The following is a 12,781-nucleotide window of genomic DNA, read 5'->3' on the forward strand; positions in this document are numbered from 1 at the left end:
AGTCTTGGAAAGATGTTTCCGGTCCTCGAGAAGCAGCCGGACAATTGAAGCTTCCTCCCGGATTGTTTGAAGACACTAATGGCGCTCGGAGAAAGGCAGCGACATTAGCTGGAAAGATTTCTGAGTACAGAGGAGTACAATACCCCTTGACCGTTAATTATCGGTACGACTCTGGCGACGAGGAAGACTCGGACGAGCCGAGCGACTCTCGAGTGAGCCGAGTAATATCTGATTATCGACTTGAGAGAGTATGAGGATTGACTGAGACCATCTTGAATAACGCAATACTGATTGGACAATAGCAAAATAGCAAACCCGAGTCAACTAAAGCACGAAGAAGTGGACTTCGTCCAGAATCTTTCCTAGATCGTCTGGCTAGGCATCGTCGGAACTCGCCCGGCACGGCAGGCGCCAGTCGGCCCGTATTGCCACCGATACTACCTATCGCTCGTACCGAGGCAGCAAAGCGCTTCGATCAAGTGCAAAGCAGTCTAGGCAGGCTTAACCCTTTTCTTCAGGCTAGGGTTCCCGGCATACCAGGCCTGGGGTCTGCTTCCAAGGCCAGAGCCGGAGGGCAACAAGTCGAAAATGCCGGAGGAGCAGATGGTACATGGGCTCCGCAAGTGCCTGCCAAGAAACGGTTTATGGATACGGTTTCCGACTGGTACACGTCGGTGAAGCGATGGAATGATGAAGATCGAGGTGTATGGCTGTGCACTATTTGTAGAGCCTGCCTTGACATTGCGGATCCTTTGGAAAAGGACAGAGCCAATATCGAGGCGATGCGACAGAGGCTCAGACTCCGGCCGCCATTCAAGCGAGTACCCGGTGTCAGTATGCGCATGCGAAAATGCGCCAGGTGCCATAACAGCTGCTATGCCACGCTCTTTGCTCGTTTCGAAGCCGAGTAAAGCTGCGAGAAGAAGAAAAGGTTAAGAAATGGGGATACCGGGCTCTATTTAGTAGCGTATAAATAGCGATAGTGATTGGAAATAGCGATGAAATTTATTAGTCCATCAAATGACGAGGTGTTGCTTGTTGTGACAGGGGTGTCTCTGGCTCGTGGGCATCTCTCAATCCAGCATCGGCAGACGCGGCCAGTGCCTGCTGCTTGCCTTCGATGCGGCGTCTCCAAGGGCGATAGACAAGGACGGATGCCAGGCCTACGACGACGAATACACCGACAATGCTGCCGCCGACTATTTCGAAATGATCAGTGATGACGGAGACGCCGTCCCAGAAGCGTCCTTGTGGCTCAGCGACATTTTGGACGAGTGAGAGGACCTGAATAATGCCAATGAATGCCGCGACGAAGACGGTGATGGCAGTGAGTACGATGGAGTAGTATAAAATGGCGACGACGTCTCGCGAGAATGCCTTGGACGTGTACAATGCCATCATGAGGGCACCGTCGGTGGTATCCAGCAGACACATGCCAGCTGTGCGTATTAGCGCTGTCATGACAGTTGCAAAGTGTGGAACTTACAGGTGAATAAGAGGGGGAAAATGAGAATAAGCCAGATGCTGGTCCCTTGGACAGCTTGAATGCTCGCGATTCCGAGAATGGCAATCTCGGAGCTCGTGTCGAAGCCCAGGCCGAAGACGACGCCGAGCGGGTACATTTTCCACGGCCGGTCGATGGCCTTGAAGAGGAAGCCCAGCAGCCTCGCGACGAGGCCGCCGCCGTCCATGTTAAACTGGCCGCTCGCCGTGGCCTCGGCGTCATACTCGGTGGGCACCCTGGCGTCGGCGCCGGTCTCGTCGCTGCGACGACGCCTCTCGGCCAGAACCTCGCTCAGGCGGTTAACCAGCTTGTAGAGCACCCAGCCGTTGCCGACGCAGAGCACGATGAGAAAGACGGCGCTGACGGAGGTGCCGACGATGTTGCCGACGCGGGCGAAGCCGTCGAAGCGGTCGCGCAGGGCGCCGCTGGTGGCGGCGACGACGACACAGGTGACGACGACGACGGTGCTGTGGCCGAGCGAGAAGAAGGTGCCGACGGTGGCGGGCCGCTGGCCGGCGGCGATGAGCCGCCGCGTCATCAGGTCAATGGCCGAGATGTGGTCGGCGTCGAGCGCGTGCCGCAGGCCGAGAGTGTAGGCGAGCGCGGCCGGCGAGATGAGCTTGGCGTGCGCGCGCAGGATGATGGCGCACGCCGCCCACACGAGCGCGTTGGCGAAGAGGAGCATCCCGATGGCGAGGAGGCTGTTGTTGGGCACGCCGTGCAGGAACGCGGGCTTGCGCGGGAGGCTGATGCGGAGGGCCATTTTTGCTGGCTGGCCGCGCGGAGGGAGTCTTGATGGACGACGGCTTTGAAATGCCCCGTTGGTGTAACTAATGGCCTCGCCCAAATGTTTCACGAACAAGTTAATGGCCGCGGCCAATTTTTTTTTTCAAGAGTGCGCCCTGAGGGCCTCCGGTTCCGGCCGGCGCGGGGCAGCAGCAGTGACACTAGGTAGAGCTTGGCTTCAGGCTGGTGTTTCTGCGGACTAGTGACTGCGGCGACGAATGTACATTTTAGCCCCTTTGCTTATAATTCATAGCCTCGCTGTGAGTGAATTATTGTATCGGTCGGGCAGCGACGGTGGCTCAATCTGGCGCAGACTGATAAGGGTTGCATCGCAGAAGTGAAAGAGGAAATCCGGAGGCCGGACAGATAGTTGAACGGGTACTTATCGCTAGCCGAGTTGGGGTTCCCACAATGTTTGGCCGGCGTACGCCGATGTTTAATGCTCTGGAATAGCGTGATTCGATGGGGTGTGCGTTTTGTTTCACCCACGGTATGTACAAGGTGCAGAATGCCATCGTCGTGATAAATGCTTGGCGGCCGAGATAGGCGCATGCGGGGGGACGAAGGACTGGGCAGCGTCTAGCACTCTAGTAAAAAGATTCGCAAGGAGAAAGGGTAAGAAAATAAAATTGAATGAAATTGAATGAAATTGGAAATATTAACAAGACAATAATAATTAAGAAATAAAGAATCGGTTCATTTTGTCTTCCTGCTAAAGTTCCTACTGCTGCCAAGCACGCCGACCACTGGCTAACTTAAGGAAGTCAGTATGAGGCCTGTAATAGTGCGTTCAATAAGGTAGTAAGTACTTGATGTATCATTAGTGGCTTGTCATATAGCTATGCCGATCGCACTAAATCCTACGAGGCGTGCCGCCCTGCATCACTATACCATGTGAGGCTTACACATTCCAGGCATATCCGCATAATGCTCCTCCACGTGAGATGTGAATCAGACATCTTGCAAATTAGACGCCTATTCCAAGCATGTCATTGATGTATAACTAAAATACAGCTGCCTGCGGAGTAGAAATGGGAATTGCACCTCCAAAACACGAAATCACATCAACATGGCACCCAAGTTCAATTGACATTGACACATGATCGAAATGACCTTGGCCGCTTCTCTAAGTCCCAGCCAAGAAAGATCTCGTCCGCATCCAAAAGCGTCAGAACGCAAAGAGAGAAAGGAATAAAGAAAAACATGGCACTCTATTCCTTGTCACAACCATCCGAGAGAGACTGGCTCATCCTCCGACGCCACCTCAAAGTCGAATCTCGTAACGTCTTCCTGAAACGGCCAGAGATATGTACTCGTGACCCTACCATTATCAGAAAATATTGATATAGGCCGCAGAGAGGGACAAACTCACCGGTGGTGCTCACTGCTCGCCTGGTACGCGGCCAGCGCGGCGCCGTCTCTGTGGTAGCTGACAAGGGCAAAGTGGTAGCCCTTGCTTCGCTCGACGGGGTCCGTGATGGACGGCCCGCCGACGACGAGACGTTTGTTCAGGACGCATGGAAGGTCGCGCAGCTGTCTCAGCTCGCGGACAAAGGTGGCCTTGACGTTGTCAGGGACGTCGGGCCTGAATTTGAAGAGCACTGTAATACAGACTGGTTAGCATTTTCATCTTTGCAGCAAGGGATCTGCTCACGAACCAATGTGTACTACAACCATGGCTGCAGTGTCTTGGGTCTCATCTCCTACGTTCTGTAACCTCGCGTGTGGATAATTTAGCAATTTAGTAACTAATTTAATTGCGGCCTTCGGGTCGGACATGGGCCCGCGCCGTCGACGGGAAGCATCCGCGAGACCGCAACTCATCGACTGTTAGATTCGCAGATTGTGTCCACAAGAACAACAAGTATGGATCTCCAGCGGCAAAAGACCACCAATGAGAACCTGTGGCCATCACGGTAAGCCCGCTCTGTCTGGTGTCCGAGCGGCCGAAACTAGTTACAAGGCTATCGTGGCGTGGAGGTGGATGTTCCCTGGAACAAGCTGTACAGATGAGTGGTTGATTCAAAATTTGTCATGACTCAACCCATGTCTGACTATACATTGTGTGGCTTGCGCTGTCTCGGAAGCCGCCGATGAGCTTCCCAACTATACATACAAATACACCATCGTGATAAGTCGCCGACTCGAACCATGTCGAGTATCGCATGCATGAAAAACACTTGATACCCACCGCGCATCCATCTACACCCGGCCATTATGCTCTGCACCAGTATCGTCCAGTCACAGCCTCCGCGGTATCAAAGCTGGGCTCGCTATCCAACTACCGTACAACGGCGGCAACACACTAGTGCGAGACTGGGATAGATGAAACCCACCACACCATCCATGCCCATCGATCAGCATAGGATGGGAAGAAGCTGAAGAAGCCTTGTTCGCCCCCGGTGCTTTTTCTCTTTTGCTCCGAGTATCTTTGCAACCAAACATCAACAATGGTCCGCATACCCGTGCTACTCTCGCGGCTGTCTGACAAGCTGGCCCTCGATGGGGAGCCTGGCTTGTCTGGGGTGCAACGCATGGTATGAACTCATTCTCCGTGAAACAATAATAGGGTCCATCGGGGGCGTGCAACAGCCTTGATCTCTTTGGTGTTAGTCGCTAACCATCGGTAGCTCGCGAGCGAGGACCTGCAACCCGTTCCCAAGAGCCAGCGCCAGTGGACGAGCTGGAACTTTGTCGGCTTCTGGATCGCCGACGCCTGCAACATTGCGACGTGGATGATTGCCTCGTCCATGATTGTGGGCGGGCTGTCGTGGTGGCAGGCGTGGCTGGCCGTCTGGGTCGGCTACGGCGTCACCGCCGTCTTCATCGTCCTGACGGGCCGCATCGGCGCCGTGTACCACGTCAGCTTCCCCGTCATGGGGCGCGCCTCGTTTGGCATCTGGGGGAGCTTGTGGCCGGTGCTGAACCGTGTCGTGATGGGTATGTGAAACCTGGCTAGGCCAAGCAAAAAAACAAAAAGGGTTAGACGTTGGACTAACACTCCGGGACCAGCGTGTGTTTGGTACGGCGTCAACGGCTACATCGGCGGACATGCCGTCTACATCATGATCCACGCCATCTGGACCTCGTGGGACCGCGACAAGATCCCCAACACATTTGGCAGCGGCACCACGACCGCCGACTTCGTGTCGTACTTTATCTTTTGGTTCTGCTCCCTCCCCGCGCTCTGGTTCCCCGTCTACAAGATCCGGCACCTCTTCACGCTCAAGGCGTACATTGTGCCGCCCGCGGCCATTGCGTACCTCATCTGGGTCGCGGTGCGGGCCGGCGGCATCGGCCCCGTCGTGGCGCGCCCGGGCCGGCTGCACGGCAGCGCGCTGGCCTGGGCCTTTATCAAGGGCGTCATGTCGTGCGTCGCCAACTTCTCGACCGTCATCATCAACGACTCGGACTTTACGCGCTTCGCCCGCAAGCCGCGCGACGCGCTGTGGTCCCAGCTCCTCGGCCTGCCGCTCGCCTTTGCCGCCACCTCGCTCGTCGGCATTCTGGTGTCGTCGGCGTCCGAGGTCATCTACGGCGAGCCCGTCTGGGACCCGCTCCGCCTGCTCGAGAGACTGGTGCAGGGCGCGAGCGCCGGCGAGCGCTTCGGCGTCTTTCTGATTGCCTTTGCGTTCTCCCTGGCACAGCTGGGCACCAATATCGCGGCGAATTCCGTGTCGGCCGGCACGGACATGACGGCGCTCGTGCCGCGGTATATCAATATTCGTCGGGGCAGCTACATTTGCGCCGCTGTCGGCTTATCCATCTGTCCGTGGGTCTTGCTGAAGAACTCCGACACGTTCTTGACCTACTTGTCCGCCTATGCCATTTTCTTCAGCGCCATGGCTGGCATCATCACGACCGATTACTACATTGTCCGCAGAGGATACCTCAATGTTCCGGAGCTGTATTCGGCGCGGAAATCGGGACCGTATTATTACACTTTTGGTGTGCACTGGCGCGCGTATGTCGCGTATATTGCAGGCATTCTCATCAATATCGTTGGTTTTGCTGGCCAAGTCGGCGCCACCGTGCCCATTGGTGCCAAGTACCTTTTCAACCTTCACTTTTTCGGTGGCTTTATCGTTTCTTCCATGGTTTATTGGCTGCTGTGTACAGTTTCCCCCATCCCGGAGACGAGGACGCAATGGTCGGAGGTGCTCGAGAGTGATGCCGAAAGCGATCTACCGACTGTGACACGGTCCAGCTCGGACGACAAGGGGGGAATCAGCGTTTGGGAAAAGGGCGCATAGATGCTGATATATGAATGACAGATTATCGCAACTATGCACAGAATCATATCGCATACTACGTTACCACAATCATGGCAGATCGTATAGAGTGACACATGATCGCAACTATGTACAAGAATTAGGACATCTTATGGTGCTAGGACAATTTACAGAGTAACCAGTGGTGCTGCTGATACCTTTTCTGCTTCAGCATTTAAAGCATTAATCTCGGCCTGGACGAGCGGGATACCCGTCTTCTCACGCTCCCTCTGCGCCAACTGCTCCAGCTCGCCCGGAAAGTAGATCCTCTCCACGCCGGCCGCCTTTTCCGACCCCGTAACCCTATCGTACAGATACTGCATACGGTCGCGGAACTCATCCAGGCTCATAAACAGATCCGGCTTCATCGCCAGCAAAAAGTGCCCAACGTCAGCCGGCCTGGACGGATCATACGGCCCCGTCACATGCCCCGCAAACGCCGACCCGGACAAGACGCCGGAAAAGACATCCATCATGACCGCCAGGCCGGAACCCTTGGGCCCGCCCATCGGCAACATCACGCCGCCCAGCGCCGCCGCGGGGTCGTCCGTCGGGCGGCCCCCGGCATCGAGCGCCCAGTCGGCGGGGATGCGCTCGCCGCGCCGCTTGGCCTTGTAGATCTTGCCGCGCGCGGCGACAGACGGCGCCATGTCGAGGATGAAGTGCGACGACGGGTCGCGGCCGGGCGCGCCGCACGCCAGCGGCGACACGCCAATCAGGCTGCTGCGGCCGCCCCAGGGCGCCAGCGCCGGGCTCGAGTTGGTGAAGACGAGGCTCATCATGTCGGCGTCGAGCGCCTGCTGCACGATCCAGGCGCTCATGCCAAAGTGGTTCGAGTGCTTGACGCTGGCCATGCCGATGCCGTACGTCCGCGCCGACGCGATGCACGCCGCCATGCCCGCGTGCGCCGCCAGGAACCCGAACCCGTTGCGCCCGTCGACCTGCGCCACCACGGGCGTCACGGGCGTGACCGTCGGCGTGGCGGTCGCGTCGAGGACGCCCTGCCGGATCCGCTCCATGTAGGACGGGATGCGGTTCATGCCGTGCGTGTCGACGCCCCGGAGGTCCGCCGCGATGAGACCTCGGGCGATGATGGCGGCGTTTTCGGCACCGACGCCGTTGCCTTGGAGGATGTCTTGGACGAGGCGCTGGGCTTCGCTGGCAGCGACGTGGCGCAGCTCTTGCGTCGGTTGCTCCGAGGTCATGTTTTATGTTCAAGAGGAATGTACGTATTCAGCCAGAGTGTGATTTTCGCGTATTCTTTTTTCTCTGTCATTTGCACGAGTTGAAGGGTGCATGTGTGGTTTATATCCTGCAGCGGCAAGTCTCCGCTGCGGTGGAGACGAGCGGACAAATGCCGACCAAGATTTGCAACTTGCGGCGTTTGTCCGTCTTTCACAAAACACGCTGCCTTTGCACGAAACCCGCCACCACTCCCAGCCGCCCATACTCTACTTATTGTCTTTATCAGTATAGGGCTACAGAATGCCTACAGATCAAACATCGTCTGCCACGCGGGCGGGCTCCGGACCCCGGCTGACACGTGGCAAGCTCTCCTGTCTGCGCTGCCAGCGGCGAAAGATTCGGGTAAGGCCCCAAAATGACCAAGGGTGGGTTCATCAATACTTTTTGCGGAGATTCTAATAGTGACAGTGCGATGGCGATTTACCTACGTGCAAGAATTGCCGTAATGCTGGTGCCATCTGCCAGGACGGTGTCAGTGAGCGTGTAACGGCCTTGCCCCGGGCGTGAGTACGAGGTAGCCCAAGTACCTAGACAATGCGCTAACAATCGTCAAGCCAGATTGCTGGCCTCAAGCTTCGTATAGAATGGCTAGAATCCATCATTCGGCAAAGATGCCCCGACGTTGACTTGGATACCAGACGGCCGCAGCACGACATGAACCCAGCCGCGCTCCAAGTGTCCACAGTCGAGCCAGAGACCATCATGCCAACTGCAACTGATTTCCCTCCGATAATTTCGAAGCCACAACAATCTACCCAGCCGCCTGGACCTCTAGGTCAAGTGTTGGGCGGGAATAGCGCGTCGGCTCACGAAATTGCCATGCTGTCGCTTGGTGCCAGCGACTCGCGGTACATTGGCCCATCCAGCGGCTACTTTCTCGCGCGCGTTATGCTGAGCAAAAGCCGTGATCCCATCAACGACGCAGATACTGCGGAAAATACCACTGATGTCCTGGGGGAACTCATTGAATCAGTCACTGGCCCGCTTCCGCTACCGCCGAAGCGGGCGGCGCTGCGGATGTGCGATGCATATTTCGAGTATATCCATCCGCAGTACCCTATTCTGCATCGCCAATCGACCCTGGAAGCTGTGGATCACGTATACCAGAATGAAAGTGTAGCTCCTGTCGTCTCATTTCAAGTTTTCATGGTTCTTGCCATGGGCGCGACGGTCTTGTCCATGCGCTCCAAAGCACGCTTACCCAGCGATTCCTACTGTCTCGCGGCGCTGCAAGTCTTTCCGCAAATCAACGTTGAAAACTCAATACAGGGACTCCAGTGCTTATTATTGCTGTTGATATTTGCGCTACATAGCCCGTCTACCCGCTTCAACGTGTGGTATCTCAACTACCAGTGCCTGGCTGGCGTGCTGGATCTGGGGCTACAGAGAAACATTACTGTCGAGTCTGGAATCTCGCTTCTGGAGCAGGAAATGCGAACCAGGATATTTTGGGTCTGCCTTCTTCTGGACAGGACGATATGCACAATCATGGGCCGACCGATTGGCCTTCGCGACGAAGCGTGTGAGCTACGGGTACGTGGTCGAGCGCTGTATAAGACGAAACTAACATAGATAGTTGCCGCAAGAAATTGATGATGCCCTGTTGGTTCCGAATCAAGCCCTTCAAATCCCTTCTACCAGAAAGCCACTCGACATCTCTTACTCAATCCACCTGTTTCGGGCTACCAAAATCAACTCGGAGATCAAATATGTCGCCAACAGCATTGTTCAAGAAGCACCGAGATATGCGTACCCGCCACAGACAGACATACACGGCTGGCAAAGTAATGTGCTGCGACAACTTGACGAATGGCTGTTGGAAATCCCCTCAGACATCCAGCACCCGAACGAATTCATGCACCTCATCTGCCAGCTCCGCTACCACGGGCTCTGCTTGCTTCTCCTCCGACCAAGTCCAGCCATCCCCAAGCCGACTTCTGCCGCCCTGCTACGCTGCTCCAAGAGCGCCACCGCGAGCATCCAGATACTCGACAAGATGTACTGGCAGGACATGCTCATACACAACTGGATCAGCCTGCACGGCCTCGCGCTCGCCGTGCTGACGCTGTTGTACTGCGTCAAGGCCGAGCCCGAGGTGGCGCGGGCGACGCAGGCCGACGCCCTCATGGGGACACTCACCTCGGCGCTGGGCATCTTGAGCGCGACGGGCGAGCACTGGCCGGCGGCCAAGAGGTGTCGCGATATCCTAGAGGACCCGGCAAGGTCGATGGTGCAGTGGCTGCAGAATCAGTCGGCGCCAGCAGCCGTCGACGGCCGCCGGAGATCGAGTCGAGCTCAGGTGCAAACCACGAGCGAGCAGGAAAATCTGGCAAGTGATGTCTTGTCTTTGCCCGATGCGGAGTTGAGCCTGCTGCAGCCTTTTGACGGGTTCCTTTTCGACAGCGCCTCTGTGAATATCGACGACATGATGCAAGAATTGTTCCAAGACTTTATTCCTGGAGTATAGACTATAACGATGGGCAAATAGAACAAAGCAAGATTTACACGGAAAGGGCATTGGATTATGAAGGGCCGGCCGCTGTGAGAAAGTCGAAATCCGCACCATGTTGAGCCTGGTTCACGGATCGAAGGTAGAGACCCCTGTAGCCTCTCGTCTTATGCCTTGTATGCCACGTTACCTTGTCCTCTTCCTTCAAAATACTTCCTCGTTGCTCGAGTCGAAGCGCAATCTCCTCATCGGACAGTTCCACCTCGAGCAGCCGCCTCTCGACGTCGCATACGATCCAGTCCCCCGTGCGCACAATGCCCAGCACCGAGGCCGGATCAGCGGCTTCCGGCGAAACGTGCAACGCAATCGTGCCGCCTGCCGTGCCGCTCATCCGTCCGTCCGACACGCGCAACATGTCGGCCACGCCCTGCTGCGCCAGCTTGCGCGGGATGGGAATCATGCCAGCCTCAGGCATGCCCGGGTTACCGACTGGCCCGATATTTTGGAGGACGAGAACTGAGTCCGCAGTGACGTCGAGCGCCGGGTCATCGAGGCGGTGGGCGAGGTCGGCGGAGCCGGCAAAGACGACGGCTGGGCCGCGGTGGTTCAGCAGGGAGCGGTATTTGGAGGCGGCGGCTTTCATGACGGCGCCGCCGGGGGCGAGGTTTCCTCGGAGGACGACCAGGGACGAGGAGGGATAGAGCGGCGATGTGAATGGCTGGATGCAGCTGAGTTCTTGCGGGACGGAGAGCGGAGTGGCTCTGGCGAGCTCTTGTCCCAAAGTGTTTCCAGTGTAAGTTCTCGCCTCGAGGTAGAGCAGGGGCTTGAGCTGGTGAAGGAGAGCGAGCATGCCACCTGTGGTGCAATTAGTGACTAGCATCTGTCAAGATCACCGGTACTGACCAGAATTGTGGAAGTCGGTCATGTAATTCTCGCCACTGGGCTTCAAGTCGACGAGCAGCGGCGTCTTCCGCCCAATCTCATCCACAGTGTCCAATGTTATAGTCCCGGCCACTGCCGGATGGCGCCCAATAATGGCCATGAGATGCACCACGGCGTTCGTCGATCCACCAATGGCTTGCAACACGGTCATGGCATTCAGGAACGACTCGCGCGAAAGCAGCGCCTGCGGTGTCAAATCAGTATCTTTTCTGCATGCGGCGACGGCGTATTTGCCGGTTTCCTCCGCGATGCGCAGCCGCGAGGACGAAACCGCAGGAGCAGAGGCGCCGGCAAAAGGCATCAGACCGAGTGCGACCAGAATGCACGCCATTGTACTCGCCGTGCCCATGACACCACACGTACCAGCCTATGCGAGTGTTTAGTTTGGATCAATAGCGATTCGCCACAAAGCACATACAGTAGGTGCAAGCTCGTCATTAATCGCTGAAATGTCCTCAATGTCCATCTCGCCAGCGCGAAACTTGGCCCAATTGTTCCGACAGTCGGTGCAGGCACCGATCCGCACGCCCCGATGACTCCCCGGCATCATCGGTCCCGTCACGAGATGCAGAATCGGCTTGTTCGCCGAGATGCCGCCCATGAGCTGGGCCGGGGTCGTCTTGTCGCAGCCGCCGACGAGCACGACGGCGTCGCACGGCTGGGCGGCAATCATCTCCTCCGTATCCATGCTCATCAGGTTGCGCAGGTACATGCTCGTCGGGCTGGCAAACGACTCGTGCAGGCTGATGGTGGGGAACTCCATGGCCAGGCCGCCGGCGAGCTGCACGCCGCGCGTCGCCGCCGCCACGAGCGCCGGCACGCTGGCGTGGCACGGGTTGAAGCTGCTGTACGTGTTGACGATGCCGACAATGGGCCGCCCGAGCGCGTCGTCGCTGTAGCCGAGCGCCTTGATGAAGACTTTGCGCAGGAAGAGGGAGAAGTGCGCGTCGCCGTACGAGGGGAGGCCGGCGCGGAGGCCGCTGCTGCCTTTGTGGATGGGCGTGTTTAGATCATAGTCTGGGTTGGTGGTGGTGGTGGTGGTGGTGGTGGTGGAACTCATGTTGCATACTGGATCGGACGTTTCAATTACATTGTTGAGTGAGAAAGGCGTTGGAAATAGATGGCCTCTGATTGATGGAGGTAGCCCGATGTCGTCATCCCGGCGCCGGAGCAGTGCGGGCTAGCTCCGTCGCGGCGCGGACATGAGCTGGCGCAATGAGCTGATAGAAGATGCAGCATTAATCCTCTGATAGGGAAAAGGGGGGTAAAATTGGAAAGCCTATATTCTTCATTTCTCGTGCAAACTTGCCATTGTCATTGGCCGCAGCCAGACAAATCCGACTTCGGAGCTGGGCTGCTGGGGCCTTCCTCGCGCGGCACGCGACATTCGATAAAGACCATCGTCGACATTCTAAAAGAGAACAGTCTATAATATCAGCCTTTGCACTATCTACCCTGAGTGGAGTCTAACAAAATCCGTATTCGTATCTGAGGGAGAAGGTGATGCATTCTTGCCGCCTCGTCTAGTCATTCAGAAAAGTCGATCCACGTAACCGCCCTTCGTCACAAGCGCCCCCCGGTTCC

General features: G+C 56.8%; 6 protein-coding genes across 6 annotated transcripts; 2 read left to right on the plus strand and 4 right to left on the minus strand.

The window, feature by feature from the left end:
* Positions 1 to 1,008: 1,008 nt before the first annotated feature.
* CCM_05873 (high affinity nickel transport protein nic1) lies at positions 1,009 to 2,267 on the minus strand (the record flags this gene model as incomplete). The annotated part of the gene is made up of 2 exons (XM_006671017.1): positions 1,009 to 1,439; positions 1,487 to 2,267. The coding sequence occupies 2 exons, from the start codon at positions 2,265 to 2,267 to the stop codon at positions 1,009 to 1,011; spliced, it is 1,212 nt and encodes a 403-aa protein (XP_006671080.1).
* A 1,244-nt stretch (positions 2,268 to 3,511) lies between these two features.
* Positions 3,512 to 3,967, minus strand: CCM_05874 (Dimeric alpha-beta barrel; the record flags this gene model as incomplete). The annotated part of the gene is made up of 3 exons (XM_006671018.1): positions 3,512 to 3,611; positions 3,663 to 3,891; positions 3,949 to 3,967. The coding sequence occupies 3 exons, from the start codon at positions 3,965 to 3,967 to the stop codon at positions 3,512 to 3,514; spliced, it is 348 nt and encodes a 115-aa protein (XP_006671081.1).
* A 773-nt stretch (positions 3,968 to 4,740) lies between these two features.
* CCM_05875 (uracil permease) lies at positions 4,741 to 6,543 on the plus strand (the record flags this gene model as incomplete). The annotated part of the gene is made up of 4 exons (XM_006671019.1): positions 4,741 to 4,827; positions 4,860 to 4,898; positions 4,921 to 5,230; positions 5,303 to 6,543. The coding sequence occupies 4 exons, from the start codon at positions 4,741 to 4,743 to the stop codon at positions 6,541 to 6,543; spliced, it is 1,677 nt and encodes a 558-aa protein (XP_006671082.1).
* A 146-nt stretch (positions 6,544 to 6,689) lies between these two features.
* On the minus strand, positions 6,690 to 7,766 carry CCM_05876 (malate dehydrogenase; the record flags this gene model as incomplete). The annotated part of the gene is made up of 1 exon (XM_006671020.1): positions 6,690 to 7,766. One exon carries the CDS (start codon positions 7,764 to 7,766, stop codon positions 6,690 to 6,692), a length of 1,077 nt encoding a protein of 358 aa, XP_006671083.1.
* Positions 7,767 to 8,046: 280 nt separating this feature from the next.
* Positions 8,047 to 10,273, plus strand: CCM_05877 (C6 transcription factor, putative; the record flags this gene model as incomplete). The annotated part of the gene is made up of 4 exons (XM_006671021.1): positions 8,047 to 8,148; positions 8,215 to 8,289; positions 8,365 to 9,339; positions 9,383 to 10,273. 4 exons carry the CDS (start codon positions 8,047 to 8,049, stop codon positions 10,271 to 10,273), a joined length of 2,043 nt encoding a protein of 680 aa, XP_006671084.1.
* A 55-nt stretch (positions 10,274 to 10,328) lies between these two features.
* CCM_05878 (Dihydroxy-acid/6-phosphogluconate dehydratase) lies at positions 10,329 to 12,257 on the minus strand (the record flags this gene model as incomplete). The annotated part of the gene is made up of 3 exons (XM_006671022.1): positions 10,329 to 11,110; positions 11,159 to 11,564; positions 11,616 to 12,257. The coding sequence occupies 3 exons, from the start codon at positions 12,255 to 12,257 to the stop codon at positions 10,329 to 10,331; spliced, it is 1,830 nt and encodes a 609-aa protein (XP_006671085.1).
* Between the last annotated feature and the right edge of the window lie 524 nt (positions 12,258 to 12,781).

The sequence above is a fragment of the Cordyceps militaris genome, assembly GCF_000225605.1.
Source record: "Cordyceps militaris CM01 unplaced genomic scaffold CCM_S00004, whole genome shotgun sequence".
Lineage (NCBI taxonomy): Eukaryota > Fungi > Ascomycota > Sordariomycetes > Hypocreales > Cordycipitaceae > Cordyceps > Cordyceps militaris.